The 16,130-nt window shown below is 30.3% G+C and overlaps 2 protein-coding genes across 3 annotated transcripts; one reads left to right on the plus strand and one right to left on the minus strand.

Annotated features, from left to right (window-relative positions):
- The first annotated feature begins 5,750 nt into the window (after positions 1-5,750).
- On the plus strand, positions 5,751-9,373 carry LOC103492359 (cytochrome P450 72A397-like). Of its 2 annotated transcripts, none has more exons than XM_008452690.3 (5): positions 5,751-6,132; positions 6,206-6,426; positions 7,139-7,383; positions 8,243-8,618; positions 8,733-9,373. In XM_008452690.3, exons 1-5 carry the CDS (start codon positions 5,865-5,867, stop codon positions 9,156-9,158), a joined length of 1,536 nt encoding a protein of 511 aa, XP_008450912.1. In that variant the 5' UTR covers positions 5,751-5,864; the 3' UTR covers positions 9,159-9,373. The 2 variants fall into 2 exon arrangements, with proteins under 2 accessions (XP_008450912.1, XP_008450911.1); XM_008452689.3 differs by having other exon boundaries at positions 5,785-6,132; positions 7,100-7,383.
- Positions 9,374-9,567: 194 nt separating this feature from the next.
- Positions 9,568-13,720, minus strand: LOC103492360 (uncharacterized). The gene is made up of 11 exons (XM_008452691.3): positions 13,671-13,720; positions 12,618-12,692; positions 12,473-12,528; positions 12,330-12,387; positions 12,174-12,213; positions 11,220-11,315; positions 11,072-11,118; positions 10,920-10,980; positions 10,598-10,689; positions 10,285-10,521; positions 9,568-10,005 (listed from the first exon to the last, which is right to left on the minus strand). The coding sequence occupies exons 2-11, from the start codon at positions 12,660-12,662 to the stop codon at positions 9,856-9,858; spliced, it is 882 nt and encodes a 293-aa protein (XP_008450913.1). The 5' UTR covers positions 12,663-12,692; positions 13,671-13,720; the 3' UTR covers positions 9,568-9,855.
- Positions 13,721-16,130: the final 2,410 nt, after the last annotated feature.

Consider the following 16,130-nt stretch of genomic DNA (forward strand, 5'->3'; position numbering starts at 1 on the left):
GTAATTTTCTTGGAGTTTGTATTTCTGATTTTTTATTTTTTTTATTTGTTTATTTGTTGTCTAATTGATTTTTAAATAATTGTTTTTTTTATTAATTTAAATGGATGGGAGAGGGAGAGTATATATCTATATATATATATATATATATATATATATATGTAATTAATTGTTCGATGGGACGTGTCCATTTATTTTTTTTCCCTTTTCTCTCCTCTTAAATTTCAAAATTTTATAATTTGGATTCATTAATTCTTTTAGGTTATTTTAAAAATAGGAAATTGTTGTGGAGGTAAAAAATATATATTTATAAAATATAGAAGAAAAAATTAAATCAATGGTAGATAATGGATAATTTTTGATATATTAGGTAAATGATTTTAATATTTGTAAATATAGTTTGTCATTTTATCATCTTTATATAAATTTCTTTGATTTTTCAAAACAATAAAACATGTTTATCGTTTTAGATCTCGTTTCCTAGTTTCATTTGGTATTGTTTGAGACAAAGTTTTAGTTATTATAGTTTTTGTTTTGGGCGTAGATTATTTTTATATGTTTGATGTCGACATTTTTTGAGTTTGAGAAGAAAATAGTAAATACGGTAGTAAGTAGTGAAAAACACGATGAAGGTAAAGTAGCAAATAACATAGCAAAATGTGGGTTTTGAGATATTGTTGAATATAGTTAATTAAGAATTACAAACTAATATTTACGGAAACAAATAGATGGTTGTTAAAGTATTATATAGTTTTTGTCCCATACAAGTCTTTATATTTTAAAATGATTTAAATATTATTTCGGTTTATATACTTTTAGTTTTGGTTTATTTTAGTCCATATACTATTAAGATGTCCATTTTTCTGTTATCATACTTTCAACTTTGATTCATTTTAGTCTTTGAAATTTAAAATGTTCATTTCAGTCAATATACTTTTAAAAAACAACCATCTTGGTCTCTTCACATTTCGTTTTTAAAGAATTAAAACTATCCCATATTGAAAATACAAAAATCAAATTAAACCAAATATAAAGTGTAAAAGATCAAAAAAAATATTTTGAAAATAGTATAAAATTAAAGTAAAGTGACCAAAATAGTATTTAAACCTTCAAAATATTACAATTTTAGTTCTTAAAGCCTTAAAGGGAGTGTTTGAAGCATGACATTGGTTATTATAGTCTTAGATTATAGTTTGTATTTGAAGTGTAGATTGTTTTAATTTGGGTTATAATAATATGTATTACGATGTAAATTATTTTAGTTTAAGAAAAAAATATTAAAGAACATTATAATAAAAGTAAAAACAAAATAAACAAAAAATAGTAAAAACGGTAACGAACGGCAAGAGGTGGTTGGATCTCTATGGGGTGTTAGCTCTAAGAACGGCCAAAAATATCATTTAAATATGTTACAATCTAGAGGATTGACATATCTCTTTTTTGGATGTGATACCAAGGTTTCGATTCATTTGGAAAAGAGCTCAGGAGACCATGCAAATGGTAGAATTAATGACTTTACTTTGATATATTCGATTTTAAACCTAAAGGAGACTAACAGTCTTAAGGTAGTTCTTCCTCCAAACACCGCTAAGTGTTTGCACCAACGAGTTGAGAACCGAACTCCACTTCTTGTTTAGCTCAAATAGTCGATTCACTTTTTTAACTATCACCGAAGCAAGTTCACTTTCATTTGTTAATACATAAAACAAATTAAATTATCCTTAAAAAAAAAAGAATAGGATTGTAGAATAATTTTTATATTTAAAAATAATAACGGCATATTTTTGACCAATTAATTAATCAACTACGAGTTTAAATCCATAAGAATGATAAACTAATGTTTTCTTTTAATTAATAATCAAGTGGATTAGACTTAGATTGTAACGACGCTAATCATGCTTTTATCTTCAACCAACCCTAAAAGTTGTTTCCTGGAAATTATTTAACACTTAATTAACTTTACTTCTAGATTCCTTCCCAACTACAAAGTCCCATTTTTATTTATTAAATTAAAAATTAAAAATTCATCCTAAACACGTAAGTTCAACTCAACTCAACTGACACCTATATGTACCCATATGTAAGAAGTCTTCATAGAGTAATTATAATTACAAATGTCACAAATAATTATATCAATTTCTATAGGTTGAATCTGTATTTTGAGGTTTATGGGAAAAAAAAAAAGTTAAAAATGTGTGTATTATTAAAAGGGCATTCATGGTGTGACAAATTTAAAACATAAAATAATGGTATGGTATTATATCTTATTATTCTACAAGTTGCTAAAGGTGCATTTTATTACTACAATTTTTGTTCTTGGTTCCTTTGTTTCTTTTATAAATTTTAAAAACAATGTTTGTTTGGTAGTAATTTATTATTATTTTTATTTATTTATTTACTTGCAAATATTTTTTAAAAATATTATTACTTATTAAATATAATTTTTAATATTTGCATATTTACATATGGACAAAAGCTTAAAACATATACCAAAATTAGAGTATGAGAACAAAAAATAGATCTTAAAAAAAATGTAAGAATCAAAATAGAAAAATATTGTTAAATGATAAAACTGCCGATAGTATTAAAATATAACAAAAATTTAGAATCTATCAGTGATATTGATAAACATTAATAGAAGGGTATTGGATTCTAAAATTTTGCTACATTCAACTTCTTTTATTATATTTGAAAGCAACTTAATCGAAATTAAGGTATAAACGAACCGTTACACCTTTTGCCTCATTACAATTATTTAATTTGAAGTACGTTACACAATGAAAAATGTACTTTTTCTGGGTATGATCTAAACCATATCATGTTTTAATTATTACTATAATTTTTTTTATTAACCGTTAGAAATATTATTCATTGTGTAATCATTTCAAACTAAATAGTTACAATGATGAAAAACGATGTAACTGTTTGTTTATACGTTTTTTTAACCATTAGATATTAATGTTTTGTATTTATTTATAGTCTAAATAACATTTACATTAATGGATATACTACTTCGACGTATAAAAGCTTCAACTGGAACGATCGTACTGAATGAAAGATCATAATTTTCTATTTGAGAAATATATCTATGGTTAGATTATATCACGAACGATGTCATATATATACATATATAACTATTGTAGATTCTTGTTGATGCAAAGAGAAGATCAAAAGAAGAAAAGGACAAGGAGAGAAAATCAACAAAAAGAATAAGGAATTAGAATATAAATAAGAGTATATAGGAGAAATTTAATTGCATCACGCCAAGCATTTTTTTTCTCCCCATTAACATATATATACACAAAATATATTCCTTCTTTGACCTATCCATTCTAGTTTTCCCTAAATTTTCCTAAATGCCCTTCATCTTACATTAATTTCCACACAAGTCCTTTTTATTCATAAATTTTAAATTGGGAAAGGACAAAAAAATAAAAAAGAAAAAAAAACACCTTTAGTAAGGTCCCATGTCTGAGTTTGGTTTATAGGTTTTACTATGTTTAGTAATTTTGAGTTCGATTTCGATTTATTGTTTCACTTCGATGTTTAGGATTTCAAAATTTTTACTTTTAACGTCAGTTCTTTTATTGAATATTCACTTTGCATCTTTGGTAGTCGTGAATGTACTTTAGTTAATTTAGAAGATTTGTAATTAATAAAGTTTTGCTAATTTTCATAACGAGGGGAATTAAGTTTAGAATCTCAATTTGTACTTATTTTAAATTAGTTGATGGAGTTTAAAATAAAAGAATAAAAATGAGTATTAAGTTAAATTTTGAGATTAAAAATATAAATCTTAAAAACATAAAGATAAAAAATGAAACAAAACTCAAATCTCAAAGAAGAAATTGCATTTTAAAATTAAGTTAATAGACACTCATTTCACTTCTAACTTTCTTCTTTTGATATCTATATTCTATTAATGATTTAAAAAACCAAACCAAAATTTGAAAACAACAAGAATTAATTTTCAAAATGTTAGTTAATTTGAAATTTGATTAAAAATTCAATGATTGTATTTGAGAAACATATAAATCATTGTAAGACACCGGAAGAAATATGCTTAATTTAAAAAAATAATGAAATGATCGGCAAACAATATCTAAATTAATTTTTTTCAAAAAAGTCCCAACTAAAAAGGTAAAAGAAAAGGAATAATAATTTTCAAAAGCCAAACTTTAAATTCCGTTTGACAACTATTTCATTTCTTGTAATTTTTTTTCCTCATTCATATAATAGATTTATGCCATTTTTTAAGCATGAGTAAAATGATCGAATTATTAATCAAGTTTTAAAAACAATAACAAATATTTAAAAACCATTTTTTTTAATTTTCAAACTTTGACTTAATTTTTTAAACTATTAATGAAGAGTACATGTCAATGAAAGAAATTTGAAGGCAGATACAAAAGAACGTAAGTTATAAATTTTGAAACTCATATTTATTTTTTCTCCTCAAGAAAAGGAAAGAAAAAGAAGATTTATATATATATATATATATATATATATATATATATATATATATATTGAACAAAGAAAATCAAATTGAAAAGTAGCCAAACGTACTTTCCTATTATTGACAGCAACAATCTATTTGTAACATTACATTTCAAATTTCATTATTGCAACAAAGTCTTCCTTGAAGACAAATATACTCATATTTAAATCTCATATATATGTCCAATATTACCCACTCCTTTTCCACATCTTTAAAAGTATTTTATGAAAACAACACTTTATTACTCAGAATTTAAAATTTTATTTAATAGAATTCAAAATTTTGCTATATTTTCGAAGGATCCACACCAAAGGTCGGTATTATCAAATACAAATGGCTTATTATTAATTTCTAGAAAGGACGATATGCTAATGAGAATCGATGAGTAAGATGATTAATAATTGACCTTTGGTTTTCCTAAAGAGGCAGTGATGAAATGTTTTGGTCAAATTACAAATATGTTAGAGACAAAATGTATGTGATTCAAATAATGTTATTGTATTAAAAAAAATATATATGAAAAGTTTTGCAATTAATATATATATTTTAATACATAAGTTTCTTTTAAGAAAATGAATTTTGACCCATTGCTTGCTCGATCAAATCAATTTGGTTAAGATTTTAACCATGAAATTCTGCTAAATCATAGAAATAATTTTAATCAAAAAACAAAAACAATATGAAAATTGTTAACTCATTAAATTCAATAAAACAAATTTCTAGACAAGACCAACACACAGATAAACCATTGAATAACATTTTCAAAATTCATAAACTAAAAAGAAAAAAAAATCTCTCTAAATTTTTTCTCTAGAAAGAAATTATCAAAAGTATCAATTTCACATGTATTATAATTCATTAAATGCATGAGAATAAGCAGAAACTTATTAGAGGATTAAAATAAATTACAGCACAATTGTTTAAGTTTAAGATCAAAATTGATGAAATTTATTGTTTATAATTCAAATGGATAACATGTTCATGGTAAAAAATTAAACATTTTCCCCATTTTATTATTATTATTATTATTATTCTAATTATTTGAGTATTTATAATTTTTACAAAGTGTACAAATGTCAATATCTTGCAGGCCAAGCCCAGATGACAAGTTTATTGTTCATAAGTGGCCCAATATTTCAACTACAAAAGGTGGCCTTTTAACACCTTGTTCCACAAGCAAAAAAAATCAAAAATTTCAACACCCCTAATAATTTAATAGATCTTTTTATCACAAACTTTAGCTCTAAAAGATGACAATTTTGACCATTTAGGAATATAAAATCCAATTGAAATGATGTAACAACAGCAAAGTCTTGTCTAAGATTCAAGGTCTTTCTTCTTTTTTTTTTTTGTTTGTTTAGAAACAAAAATGGAATACTCTGTGTTCTATTCTTTGGCACTTTGTTTGGTTGTTTTTGGAGTGGCAAAAGCTTTTCATTCTATCTGGTGGAAACCGAAATTAGTGGAAAGACACTTGAAAAGACAAGGAATTAGAGGGAATGCCTACAAGCCTTTGGTTGGTGATGCCAAAGAATATGTGAGGATGATCACTGAAGCATGGTCCACTCCTATGAATCTAGATCATCAAATTGTTCAACGTGTCGACCCATTCACAGCAGTGAATGCTAAAAAATATGGTACGTTGCATAGTGTTGTCTTCGTTATATCTTGTTTTGGAGTAAGTCTTGATTATTTGTCATTTGTGTGTAGGGAAGATATCTATGTGTTGGTTTGGGACAAGTCCGAGATTGATAGTAAAGGACCCCGAGATGATGAAAGAAGTACTAATGAATAAGGTGGGTAGTTTTGAGAAGCCACCACTGAGTCCACTTATTTTGAAGCTGACGAGAGGATTAACTACTCTTAAAGGGAAGGAATGGGCTAAACACAAGAGGATCATCAACCCTGCTTTTCATCTTGAAAGGCTCAAGGTATATACTCTGATTTTTTTTTTTCATAGTTATATAATTTATATGTTTGGTTCCAAAATTTAAAAAAGTCATGCAACTCCTTGGAACTTCTAATTTTGTCTTATAGATCATTGATTTATGAGACACTATTTAAACTTCTGATTTTGTCTTGTAGATCGTTGATTTATGAGACATTATTCTACACAAAATTAAAGTTTATTGACTCATCAGACACTATATGGAAAGCTTAAACACTTCTTTGGGCTTTTTTACTCAAACTTGTAACTTAACCGAGCAAATGTTCTGAAATGGTTTTGAACAACATTTTAAATAGTGTAAAAGGTTTAAACACTACTTTAGTCCATGTACCTTGGTTCATTTTGATCCCTGTAGTTTTGGTTCATATGCTTTTAAAATGTTCATTTGGGTTCTTGTACTTCAAAAAATGATCATTTTGATCTTCTCATTTTCATTTTTACTTGGTTCTTACAAGATTAAAATGGTCGCTGTTTGCATTTTCAAGGATCAAAATGAACATTTTGATAGTACAAGTACTAAATGAACCGAAGTTGTAAGTATATGAACTAAAAAGAACATTTTAAAATTAAGTGAACTAAATTGAACCAAACTTAAAAGTATAAGGACCAAAATAGTATTCAAACCATCACAAATAACTTATCAGTAATCTGTGTAGGAAGTTGAGAGAATACTAATAAATGTTTTGTTGACGAAGAGAATGATGCCAGCCTTTAATATAAGTTGTAGCAACATGATAGAGGACTGGAAGGAAAAGGCTGCTAATCAAGACAGTGTTGAAGTGGATGTGTGGCCTGAACTTCAGAGACTAACTGGAGATGTTATATCAAGGGCTGCCTTTGGCTCCAACTTTGAAGAAGGGAAGAAGATCTTCGAACATCTCAAACAACTCACTCTTCTTACTCTAGAAGCTATGCAGACAATGTACCTTCCTGGTTTCAGGTCCAATTTCTATCTTTCATAAATTTTACTTCCCTAACCATCTATTCTTTTCATGTCTTTTCAATGGCTGGGTTAAGAATGATCAGTGATTCCACTTGAGTAGGATTGCAAATGTACGTAATTGAAACTTCCTTACGTAAACTTGGGGTGAGAATGTTTAACTTTTTTGGTGTTCAGTTTTGAAAATAAGTCGTTTTGAAAAACAAATTGGAGTATTTGACAACCACTCAGAATAACTTTTGAAACACTTCCAAAGTTTGTTTTAACCGTTTTTATTGGAGTTTAAATAAAAATGATTTTTCTAAAAAGCGCTAGTAAATCCAAAGAGACTCCTGTTCGATAAGAATTTGTGTTTTAGGTTTCTTTTTACATAAAACTTGTGTGCTTACAAGTTTGTTTTGTAATCCATGAGGTACTATTTCTTTCATGCATCCAAAATTCCAAACATGTTGGAGACAGAAGAAGAGATAGGAATTTATCGAACAGGAGTACATGGATGAGAAGGGCTAGAAAAACCTTGAACTCAATTCCTTCTGTGATCAATATGGGTCCAGTTGAAATTCTTGGAGAGTTAAATAGATGTATTTAGAATATTTACCATTTTCTGAAGCTCAATCTATTCCTGACTGAACTACAGAGCCAAGAGAAATCATAAACCCGAATGGAATAGGAGTTGTCCCATCCATGAATAAATATTTTGTCTAGGCAGAAGACCAAAAAGAAAAAAGCAGTTTACAAATGAAGATAACTGGATTTGATTGAGTATGGAAGCCAAATTTTACAATATCAAAAAGATTTGAAGCTAAATTGTTGTGAAATCCAACCTTCAAGATGAAATTGTGGTTTTGTGTATATGCAGATTTATTCCAACAGCAAAGAATAGGAAGAGAGAGAAGCTGAACAAGGAGATCAAAACCATGATAGGGAGTTTAATTCTAAGAAAAGAAAATTCCATGAGCAACCAGGAAGACAATGTTGATGACTTGTTAAGCCTGCTCTTGCAGTCAAAGAAGAAAGAAAATCAACAAGAAGGAGATGAACTGACAATTGAAGAAGTGGTGGAGGAATGCAAGCAGTTCTACCTTGCAGGGCAGGAAACAACAGCAAGCTTGCTAATATGGACAGTCATTGTCTTGGCCATGCACTCAGACTGGCAAGAAAAGGCTAGGCAGGAGGTCTTGCAAATTTGTGGGAAGAATGAACCAAGTTTTGAATCTTTAAACCACTTCAAGATTGTGAGTTTTCATTCCACAGTTAGCAATCTTTATCTACCTATTGGTACAAGCTTTCTATATTTTTTCAAAGATCTAAAAGAAAAGGGTTTTGATTTACTAAACAATTCTCTGCAGGTTACCATGATACTCTATGAAGTCCTGAGGTTATACCCACCAGTTATTGGTCAATATCAACATACTTATGCAGAAGTAAAGATAGGTGAAGTTTTAATACCAGCTGGGATTGATGTTACTTTACCTACACTGCTTATTCACCACGATCCTGAGTACTGGGGAGAAGATGCAGAACAGTTCAAACCAGAGAGATTCGCTGCAGGAGTTTCGAAGGCAAGCAAAGATCAGTTGGCTTTCTTTCCCTTTGGCTGGGGACCTAGGACCTGCATTGGACAAAACTTTGCCATGTTAGAGGCTAAGGTCGCATTGGCTATGATTCTACAGAATTTCTCTTTTCAGCTTTCACCTTCTTATGCACATGCTCCCCATACTGTCATGACTCTTCAACCACAGCATGGAGCTCAGCTGATACTTCACCAACTATAGATTGTATGCTACTGAAGTATCATCTTTGAGGGATGAATAAAATGTTTAACATTTCACAAGCAGAAGAACTTCTGCAAATCACCTAGCCTGTTTTGTGCTATGTTTCCCTTTAGAAAGAATTGGTTTAAGAATCTACTAGTCAAATGATTTCTTTGTAAATATGTTGTTTTCATTTTAATGAAGAATCGTGCAAAGTGAGAATTTTTTTGTGCCCAGTTAATCATCTCACCTTGGAGACTATGTCAACCTCAAAAGATAAGAAGGTAACCCATTATGTAGATCTCACTCACCTGAGTTGACATTTGAAATATATTTGACAATGAATGCTAACTGACGTAACAATGACCACGGAATCACGCTGAGCAAGTGATAATACTAAGAAGCAATAGAAAAGGAGAACTGCAAAATATTTCAATAGAATGAGATTTATTGCTCCTGTCAAAATTGAAATTCATATCATTGATCTACTTGATCGAATGACAATTGTTCATAATAAAAAAATCTAGGCACTTGGGGGTAAACAAGTGATAAAATAGTCACTCTTCTGTTTTTCCTGAACCAGTGCAATCTTTTTCTGGTGCTATTCTCTGTTGTTCTATTCTATCCTCTCAAGGTTTTGATGAAGAATATTACTCTCGTCCATTTCTATTTCTCTACACATTGATGTCTATGAAAAAATCTCGCCATCTGAGAATAATTATAAATCCTCAATATTCCTTAACATTGAGTCCACGTCTGGTGTTAAAATGGCACGCTTGCTAAGCTCCCCAACGATGCAGCAATGCTTCCCTTCCATATTGATAGCTGCAACTTCTTGTGCAAAGCCACAATCCATTCCAGAAGAAACCTGTCCGGATTTTAGAACAGGTGTGAGAAGAAACACAAAATCTGAACAGATTTCATCTAAAAATAGCCCTTAAATAAATAAGAGATTCCTATTAACATAAACAGTAAATATTTTCATCAAGTAAAGAATTTAAAATGCTGGGGCAGAGAGTTCATGCTTCTAATATAAAATATTTCAACTCAAGAGATCATTCAAGTTGATAAAAGAGTAAATAACGAAAAACTTGGCATGCTCATGTTTATGGGAGAAAACAATAAATAAATAAATAAATAAACTCACATCATATATGATATCTCCAAGCTTTAACTTGACAGCACCACTCCTATACACAAGCAGTTTACCCATGGAGCCAGAAGGTAACTCATTCATAGAGCAGGTTTTTTGTCGAGTTTGTGAGGCGCTATTTTGTTCTGAGACATTGCCTGACCCCATGTTTTCTACTGTAGAAGATTGCTTTATCATAGGCACCATAGGTGGTAATTGTAAAAAGAAGACATCTGTCTCCGGGTTCTCCTCCTGCCAAACAACCATTAAACACAAAATTGGAAACAAGAGGCTCTGGATATACCATCAACAGGATACATTGACTAACCAATAGACCAAGATTCATTGCTGCAGTTGTTGTATTTTCATCATACGTGAAGTTTTCTGAAGCCTCACCAAATTCTTCCTCGTTTAGAGAATCTATGGAGCAATGCATAAAACTTAGAGCAAATAATTGAAGAAGAATGCAGAAGATGCTGGTACAGTTTTCATGGATACAGGTATAGTTGTCACCGTTAAAACTGTACTCCAGTGATAAGAAGTATTCAAATAACACATGTAGAGGATAAAGTGCATTTCAGAACAATCCAGTTGTCCACTGCAATATTTTCCTTACAAATTCAGTACATAAGATGAACTTACAAAGATACCTGGATTTCCCGAATAAGGTCTCCGCAGAGGAAGAGTTACAGGATAATAACTGTAATAATCCTGGAGTAAAATGAAAATAGAATTACCAAATTGACATACTAATGAAGAAGGCACATGCAAATAGGAATTGAAGAGGAAAATAATTACTGACCCATGGTTCTACATACTCCTTGCTTGTACTAGCCGGAAGAGTTCCATCTGCATAATCATCTTTCAGTTTAGCGCCATTGAAAGCCTCTCACCAGCAGTAAATCAAGCAATTACACCTAGCGTAGATTTTAGTAGTTTTGGTAGCCTACCTTCATTTCTTGGTCTATTTCCAGCTTTTGAAACACCATATGATCTTAGGGTGCTCGATGAACCTCCAGAACCAAACGCAACTTGTGTAGGTGCCGCTGCATATTAATATAACAGGCATGCAAATGAAACGGAGGCATGTTAAAAGAACTAAAAATCTCTAGTCATTGTGCTAGTAAATTCCAATTAGATGTAGGGTTCATTAACAGATGGGAGTTCAGCATATTTCCCCGATGTAAATGTACTAGGTAGTACAATTAGCACAAGACCACGTGATGCATAATTAATATGGGGAGTCATATTATCAGAACTCCATGGATCATTCTACAAATTCATCATTACACTCATGATGTGGCTAGTAAACTTAATATGTGGTCAATTTTGGCTAGACACATGATAAAAATTCCTAATATAGAACTGTTTTGCTCCATGCACATGGTTGATGGTTCTAATGTCAAGAAAATTAAAAGATATTACAAGTTTCTGCTCCCTCAATTTTTCACAATTGGAAAACTGCCCTCAAAATCTTCTTAAGAGATTCAGATGATCTTATAGATCTCTGTTTTGAGGAAGGATACTATGTAACAGTAAAGTAACCTAAGATATTCATATATTAAGACATAATTTCAATCATGCATATACAAATAGATAAATAAAGAGTTACACACAACCCTAAATATAAATATATCAATCCAAAAAACAAATTTGTATATCATGACTAATAAATGAAAAAAGGAATACAAAAATTGATAGTCAACTATGATCATTCAATGAGGAAAAGAAGCATGATCAAGAACAAGTACTGCATGAATAATCTTTCACGTCCAATCTCAAACAATCGAAAGATTAAAAATTAAAATTTTAAATCATCTACTAAATAAATAAAATCAGAAGGTTCAAAACCAGAACAAAAGTTAATTATGAAGAATGACTAGTTTATGGAAGTTGGAACTTGCCTTTTCTCCCAACTCTTTGCTTTGCCCTTTGGGTGCTTTCCTGCAATAAGGAAACAAGAAATTGAAGAGACAAACAGAGAACAAGGGTGTATAACAACTGGATATTCTATTCGCTCAATAATAAATGAAACAGAAAATAAATGAAAGCGGACATACATTGAAGCGTTTTAGTAAATCCCTGGCTTGAGCAGCATCATTGTCCTCTGCCATTTCTCTACATAAAACAAACATACATTTTGACTGTAGCAGAAAGTTGGAACAATTGAAGGTGCTGCAATATTTGAAAGTGATGTGCTTACGCTTTGACTTCAGGTTTTGGTACACGGCGGATAGGTGCTTTTGGAGCAAATTTCAACTGCAGCAGCCCATTCCATCGGTATTGGATGAAAATAAAAATTTAAAAGTCTTCAAACAAAGTAGATAGATGAGATAACCAGAACAAACCTTCCTTGGAGGAGCTGTCTTGTTTTTGGGTGGATCTTGCTCCATGTTTATTAATTCTCAAATGTGCGCCCAAATCTGAAAAAGAAAAAATAATGAACTGTTACTAATAATTGTCAAATGTGCAAGTCTTACCATGTCCAGAAAAGGATGGCATATAAAAGGTTAACCCAATGAGGCACTTGAGGGGGGCACATGTTGAAAATCCCATATTGTAAAGATGACGATCCCTCACAATCTTTAAACATACATGGACTACTTTTCCATTTTTCATTGGTTTTGAGATGAAATCTCATAAGAAGGTTGATGTTACAATCCCAAATGGCACTTGAAATTAGAACCATGAATTTCACCATGTCAGTCCTACCCTTTTAAGTCGATAAAGTTTACTTTCAGCAAATTGTTCGCTTCAATCAGAAGATTCGAGCGTACTAGGAAAACATTCCACAACCATATTTTTGAGCTAGAATATAGAAATCCACTCCATAAAAACAACGAGAATATTGACCAGGCAGTGAAGTCCATCCACATGATCTGTCCAAATATTGGGAGCATAAACATAACTTCTTTTTCTTCAATTAAGACTTAAGATGTTGAACCCGAAAACCATATTCACATTAACCGACTTGGATAAAACAACAAACAAACATTCTCATAATCCAGCATGCAGCAGGTTTCGAAGGATCCAACAAAGCTGAACAATGTTCCAATCAAACAACAAGATAGCATACTCCACCAGAGGCAAAACTGCCAAGTTGTCTTAGCCTTAGTATCTTGGACGCATCAAATGCAGCAAACAGATACTAATTGACAAAGGCAGTTATCATCAGATCACAAAGTAGAGGCCACATTCATATTATAAATGGAACAAACGACTTCCCGAGAAGCAGAGCAGTAGTGAGCGAGAAATCGAATAGGATATTGAACTTTAACGATCAAATGCCAGAATCAATACAAAAGATAAAGCAAAAACGACCGGTGATAGCGTGATTTGATGCCAATATACGTGCAGATAAACAGAAGAAGAAGAATAAAAACGACGGCAGAAGCTTTTACCCGTTCTGTTCTGAGAATGAATGAGTAGCACCGGAACTTCCAGTTTTACGTGACCGGAGGGTGGCCGCTTACGGGAAAAATAACTTATATAGTATCTTGGGGTGGAAACGAGCCTGGGTTGGACCGGGTTTGTCTAAACCGGTCAGTTCAGACCCGGTTGAGTTTGATTTCTTGTTTTTGTTTTTTCCAAAATTAAATTATGCCCCAAATTTCTTTATTTGTAAAAATACTTTAAAAAACCAAGTCAAGTTTTATAAAAGAAAAGTAGCTTTTGAGAATTTATTTTAAATTTGGATAATAATTCAATCATTATATTTGAGAAATATAGAAAAAAATAACAGTTGCCAAACAAAGCAAACAAAAAATTTCAAATATTACAAGATAAACTATGATATTTATAAATATAGCAAACTCTTAAAATTGACATAATTGTCTTTTGCTATATATTTAATTTGTCTATTAGATCGATAGATTTAAAAATTTGTTATATTCAACAATTTTATTATTTAAAATAAATTCCTTGAAAAAACTAGCTACTTCTAAAATTAAAATGTAATTACAACTTTTCAAAATTGGGCATAATAGGTAGATAAATAAATGTAATCAAAATCCTCGATTGAAAATGTATATAGAAAAACGTGGTTATAAAAAGTAAAAAAAAATGAGACCAACAATCCTAAATTCATACTAAAATAGTTTGCATCCGAGCGTTGGCGAGCCGACTAACATACTTTCCAACCTTTTTTTGTAAAAACTTTGAAGGCACACAAATATTTTTGAATGAAATCATGCTTAGCAACTCTAGTAACATGGGAAAACAAACTATGAAAAGTAGAAGTTCAACGACGAGATGTACAAACAGAAAAAAAAAAAAAAAAGCATAAGATGTACAAACATAAAAAGAAAAGCATGTTCTCTTAAAGACCGAGCCACGACATTACCATATGTAGGATAACAATGCTAGCTCCCTAACATCGTGAGAACTCAAAAAAGAAGCCACAACAACATATTTGACATCAACGTGAAATAATACATGCCATCACGATAAAAAAAGAAAAAAACTTTTTTTTTATGCTTTAAATGTGTTGATTTTGGGCTAATTGATACTTTATTTGATCAATATAACTTTTAATTCTCTCTCAACATTTAATTGCTTTGTGTAAAAATTCACCAACTTTTACATTGACTATTTATGAAATTTTTATATTTTAGTAGAGGCACATTCAAATTTCTATATTTTATAGTTGGAATTAATCGTGTATTGTCTAATCATTCATGCTAAAAATACATAACAATACGTTCTTAATTTGAAAAAAAATCAGTTTTCCTATGATGTAAATGAAAAAGGAAGTCCCAAAGCATTTTTTTTTTATTTTATATCTTTAAACTTATGTTTGGTAACATCTATCGTGTCAACTATCATTAGTTGTTTTAGTATAAAATATAAGACGTGTTTGAATTATATTTTAAAATGTTTAAATTTGAAAATAAATCATTTTCAACGAAACTGTGGTGTCTGATAACTTTTCAAAATGTATTTTTTAAAAACGAGATTGAAAAATAATATATTTTAAAGAAAACACTCAAAACAAAAATTTAAGAAAATATGTTTTTTTAACAAAATTAGGTATACAAACACTTAAAAATATCAAATATATAAGTGTTAAAAAGAAATGTATTATCGACAAACATTTTTTTCCATAGATAATCCAAACACACTCATAGTCTCAATAACTAACTAAAAATCAATTTCCTACTAATTAGGTGAGCTCTTCCGTGAGATTAGTTGAGTTGCAGGTAAGCTGGTATATACACCACCGATATATTAAAACAAATTTTTTTTATAATTTTATTGAAAATAAATAGGTTTGAGATATCTAAGCACGATCAATTGCGTATGCATCTTAAAACACACAATAATTAAAATTTAGAAGAAATGTTATTGGAAATGTCAAAAGTCTCAAAAGTGTAGAAAAATATAACAAAATTTCAAATTTGTTAAATAATATAACGATAGACTTGTTATTAATATCACTAATAGATACTTAATATGCAAATATAGTTATATTTTGTGTCTATTTTGATTAAGTTTTGTTATATTTGAAGATAATTTTAAAATGATATTGTTGAGCAATAAATTTTGGCCAATTAAATTCCGTCAAGTCATCACAGTAAACATGGTGATAATCATAATTCGATTGGGTTTGGATAATTAAGTTTTCTCGTACCGACCTAATTAAGCCCTGAATATAAATTAGGCCAAAAAATAATAGACCAAGTTCGTCAACCAAGTGGGCCCGGGAACGAACCCAACAAGCAAATGGGCACAAACCAGAGTGCCAGGTGGGCTCAAGCCCAAGCCCAAACCCAACAAGCAAATGGGTCAAGTCTAAGTGCAACCGACAGATAGGCCCAAGCCCAACAAGCAAACTGGCCCAAGCCCACCTAAAGCCCATAAAA

The sequence above is a fragment of the Cucumis melo genome, chromosome 2 (genome assembly GCF_025177605.1).
Source record: "Cucumis melo cultivar AY chromosome 2, USDA_Cmelo_AY_1.0, whole genome shotgun sequence".
NCBI lineage: Eukaryota > Viridiplantae > Streptophyta > Magnoliopsida > Cucurbitales > Cucurbitaceae > Cucumis > Cucumis melo.

Coding starts and splice junctions, on each gene's coding strand:
- LOC103492359 (XM_008452689.3), top strand. CDS start 5,865: ATGGAATACTCTGTGTTCTATTCTTTGGCACTTTGTTTGGTTGTTTTT. Junction 6,427..7,099: donor TTCATCTTGAAAGGCTCAAG/GTATATACTCTG, acceptor TAATCTGTGTAG/GAAGTTGAGAGAATACTAAT. Junction 7,384..8,242: donor ATGTACCTTCCTGGTTTCAG/GTCCAATTTCTA, acceptor GTGTATATGCAG/ATTTATTCCAACAGCAAAGA.
- LOC103492360 (XM_008452691.3), bottom strand. CDS start 12,662: ATGGAGCAAGATCCACCCAAAAACAAGACAGCTCCTCCAAGGAAG. Junction 12,529..12,617: donor AGACAGCTCCTCCAAGGAAG/GTTTGTTCTGGT, acceptor GGGCTGCTGCAG/TTGAAATTTGCTCCAAAAGC. Junction 11,119..11,219: donor AAATAGACCAAGAAATGAAG/GTAGGCTACCAA, acceptor ATGATTATGCAG/ATGGAACTCTTCCGGCTAGT.